General features: G+C 46.3%; 1 protein-coding gene across 1 annotated transcript; it reads left to right on the forward strand.

The window, feature by feature from the left end:
• Positions 1-3,025: 3,025 nt before the first annotated feature.
• On the forward strand, positions 3,026-3,627 carry LOC141040918 (uncharacterized). The gene is made up of 2 exons (XM_073507032.1): positions 3,026-3,183; positions 3,285-3,627. The coding sequence occupies exons 1-2, from the start codon at positions 3,026-3,028 to the stop codon at positions 3,625-3,627; spliced, it is 501 nt and encodes a 166-aa protein (XP_073363133.1).

A 3,627-nucleotide genomic window follows, 5' to 3' on the forward strand; every position in this document is an offset into this window, starting at 1 on the left:
GATAAATGGTGTATATACTATACCATATATATAGCAGTCTAGAGTAAAACTTTGACACATATTAATCCAAAAATGATGTAAAAATGCAGTTAGCTCACTGGCAGCACGAAGTTCGGAATAATAATTGAAGCGGTTCAGATCACAAAAGTGCTTATTACAAAACACATAAAAAAGATGAAGCGTTCGACACGCAAAAGTACTTATTACAAATCAACCTCATAACCTTAACCAATCACGTCAAACGTGATTCTAACCGTACGATCATCAAGTTCAAAGAAGTTGAGGACAAGAACTTGCTCAGACTTCAGGCCACTATCAATGACAAATTCCTTCCACCCTTTCTGCAGACAAAGCCGCCCGTCAACGCCTACATGGTACTTGGCTGGTTTAAGGTGTCCATTACCAAGAACAACTTGGAGAATTCCCTTCTTCTTGAGCCGGAGATACCAAACAGCTCGTTGGGAATTTTCTGCAAAAAAGCGGTACAGATTAAGCGCAATCTAATGTGCAGTGCGGAACTTGCAAACAAGAAGTACGCTTACAACTATTATGAAGTTCTTGAGACTACCTGCATGTAGTACAAAACGTACAAGCGGGGAAAATTGTGGAAACTATTACTTCTCATCTAGTATCTAAGCAGTTCACATATTGTAACCATGCAAAATAAAACACGAGCTCCATGCACACAAGCAAAAAAATAAAAACAAGATATAAGTACAAAGTGCAGTACACTTCAATGAAACAAAATAAGTGCATTCCTAAAAAACTAGAAGTTCAGGCTAGTATGGAATTATACAAAAAAATAGAAAACACAAAGAAAAAATCAGATGAAGCAAAAAATACCTTCTTGTAGTGAGTCTCAACATCTGTTGGCGTAAGCTGATGGACAAAAGGACTAGTGCGGCCAAGGCCACGGCGAAGCAGGGCGGAAGAGAACGCAGAAACGTTGATGTGGCCCATATCGAATCCTTCTGTGAATATTGTGCAATATGCAAGCTGCTCCGCTCGCCCAGCTCGGCACAATACCTTCCCCCCACGACGAGCACGACGGGCCTGCGAGCAAGCTGAGCAATCGCAGTGCGTCGGCACACCACAACCATGCCCGCAGCAGGAGAGATTCGCACAGGGGCCTGGAGCCATCGCAACAAAAACCTAGAAAAGGAAAAAAACAAAGAGAGGCTATAGAAAGGAGAGAAGTTGCGGCTAGAGGAGAAATGAACTGCAAAGGAAGGGTAGAAGTTGGCCTACATTTATAGGAGAGGAATGCAAAAAGGTCAAAACTGAAAATTAAAGGGGAGTTAATGAAAATTACGTTACCAAGGATGAAGGTCAATCAATAAAGGTTTATGTTACCAAAGAAAAAAGTCTTACCAGGAAGTTCTACAAAGACTTTGACTGCGGAAATTCCCATGAACTAACCGCATATCATTAAATAATAATTCTCTGAAAAATTATAATCCACAGACCATTTTATGTGTGTAGTTCTCCAAAGTCTTACCAGGAAGTTCACTATATGTGTGCATGAAGTGCAGTACATGCTCAAAATGAAGCACAAAGAAAAGCACTTTCGCGCAGTGCAAAAAAGCAGAATTAGTGCACCTGATGTAGTCCTTAACTGTAAGCCATGCAGTCCGCAGTGTTGGCATAACCAGTCACAACTTTAGCACAAAGAAGCATGCACGCAGTGCAAAATGTGTACACCTGAAGCACAAGACCATGACGAATGCATTGCACATAGAGGCAACAATGCAGTGCACACCCGTACACTAGAAAATATGCTACGTAAGAGGAAAAACAATAAAGATAAATGCTACCAATGCAGTGCTAAAAAATGTAGCGCAAACATGTGTAGTACGGAATGCGTGCACATGCAGTACAGAACCCTGGACAATGCAGTGCACGAGTGGTTTGATAACCAGTGCACGCCCCTACGTTGAAAAAAATACTTAAGATAGAAAATACAAAGAAAAAAATTGACCACCACAGGTGCATCCGGCCCCAGCCAGTCTCGTAGTAGGTCTGCCTGAGCCACAATGCATGTGGCCAGGCGCACATGGGCCCACAGGACAGAGAGCATAGAGCATCGAGCGCGTGTATAAGCACCTAAATAAGTAACCAGAGCAGTTCGATACGGCTGCCTTGCCAGCGCTTATAAACAGGTCGGGCGTGCCTTCCGTGGGCGAGGTGGGACTAAACATTAGGCCGCACACAACGCACCGGGAACCAGCCGTGCTCACAGGCCGACTTGGGCCCAATGCGTGTTCACTCCACGAACACAGACCCAACAAGGCCCACTAAGAAAAAACAATAACTTCAAAAAAGGGGGGGCCAACCCCCCTACCCCTCCCGTACAGGGACTGCAGTAAGTACAGGCAAAAAAACAGATGCAGTACGCAGCACTAGAAAAATGTAGTGCATTTCGTTACACGAAGCTGTACGGTTTACCAATCCAGTTCCGGATTACCTACATGAATAAATACACGGTATAGAACACAGCGAAAAACTCGTAAAATTGCGGAATACATTGTACTTTATTCAGGGCTGCAGCAAGGACACGCAAAAAATACTGTGAAGTAAGCACCTGTACACAGAATGCAGTTCTCCATTGCACACGATGTAGTGCGGAACTGTAATCAATGCAGTTTCATTATCACGCAGGATACATATAAACGTGAAAAAATGCCCGTTCGCACAAATAGTGGTGGTTAAAAAAATATACTGATATGAAATAAAAAAACCACGCTAAAAACCACCATGTTCGCATACAACCACCCAATCGGAGCGGTTCCATCGCCACAAACCCACGATCACAGACGCAACACCAACCCACAATCTGCACAAACCGCATCGTCAGCGAGATCGTGCAGTTCATCCGATGCGGCCATCCCACCCCGCGCCCTCCACTTAAATTCAGAACCCTGCCATAGGCCTTCTCATCCACAACAACACAAGTATCCATTGCGCTGCCACCAAATCGCTCCATCACATCCATCTCCACGCAAAACACCAAGCCCTACTACCGGCCATGGCGTGCGCTGACGAGTACAAGAACGTGGAGGCCCACGGCAACACCAAGTTGCACGTCATCTACACCAACGACAAGAAGCAGATGGCGATCACCCTCGCGCAGTACGAGCGCCACCTCAGCCTCCAGCGCCACAAGATCGTCGGCATTGATCTCGAGTACAAAACGAGCCTGAAGCAAAGCAGAAACCCGCCCTCCGCCAACTCTCCATCGGCAAGAAACACCCGGTGCTGCTCTTCCAACTGAGCGCCGCTGAAAGGTGCACCATCTTCGACAACTTCCTCGCCGACCCCAGGTACACTTTTGCAGGCTTCTCCATCGACGGCGACAAAACCAGGCTAGAGCGCGTCAATCTGGAGGTCACCAACTTCGTCGACATCCAAAAGGAGTGGAGGGTGCCCGAGGCAACCAAGGTGTTGGACTCCCTTGGAGACGTCTCCGGCATGCTCATCGACGACTACTACAACAACATGAAGAAGAAGATCACCGCTGACGAGCACAAGCGCTGGGCCACCCTGCCTCTGTCCATGAGGCATATCGAGTACGCGGCAAAGGACGCCTATGCAGTGTCCGAGATATGGAACCGCATCACCCTCACCTAG

This window comes from Aegilops tauschii, chromosome 2, assembly GCF_002575655.3.
Source record: "Aegilops tauschii subsp. strangulata cultivar AL8/78 chromosome 2, Aet v6.0, whole genome shotgun sequence".
NCBI classification, from domain to species: domain Eukaryota; kingdom Viridiplantae; phylum Streptophyta; class Magnoliopsida; order Poales; family Poaceae; genus Aegilops; species Aegilops tauschii.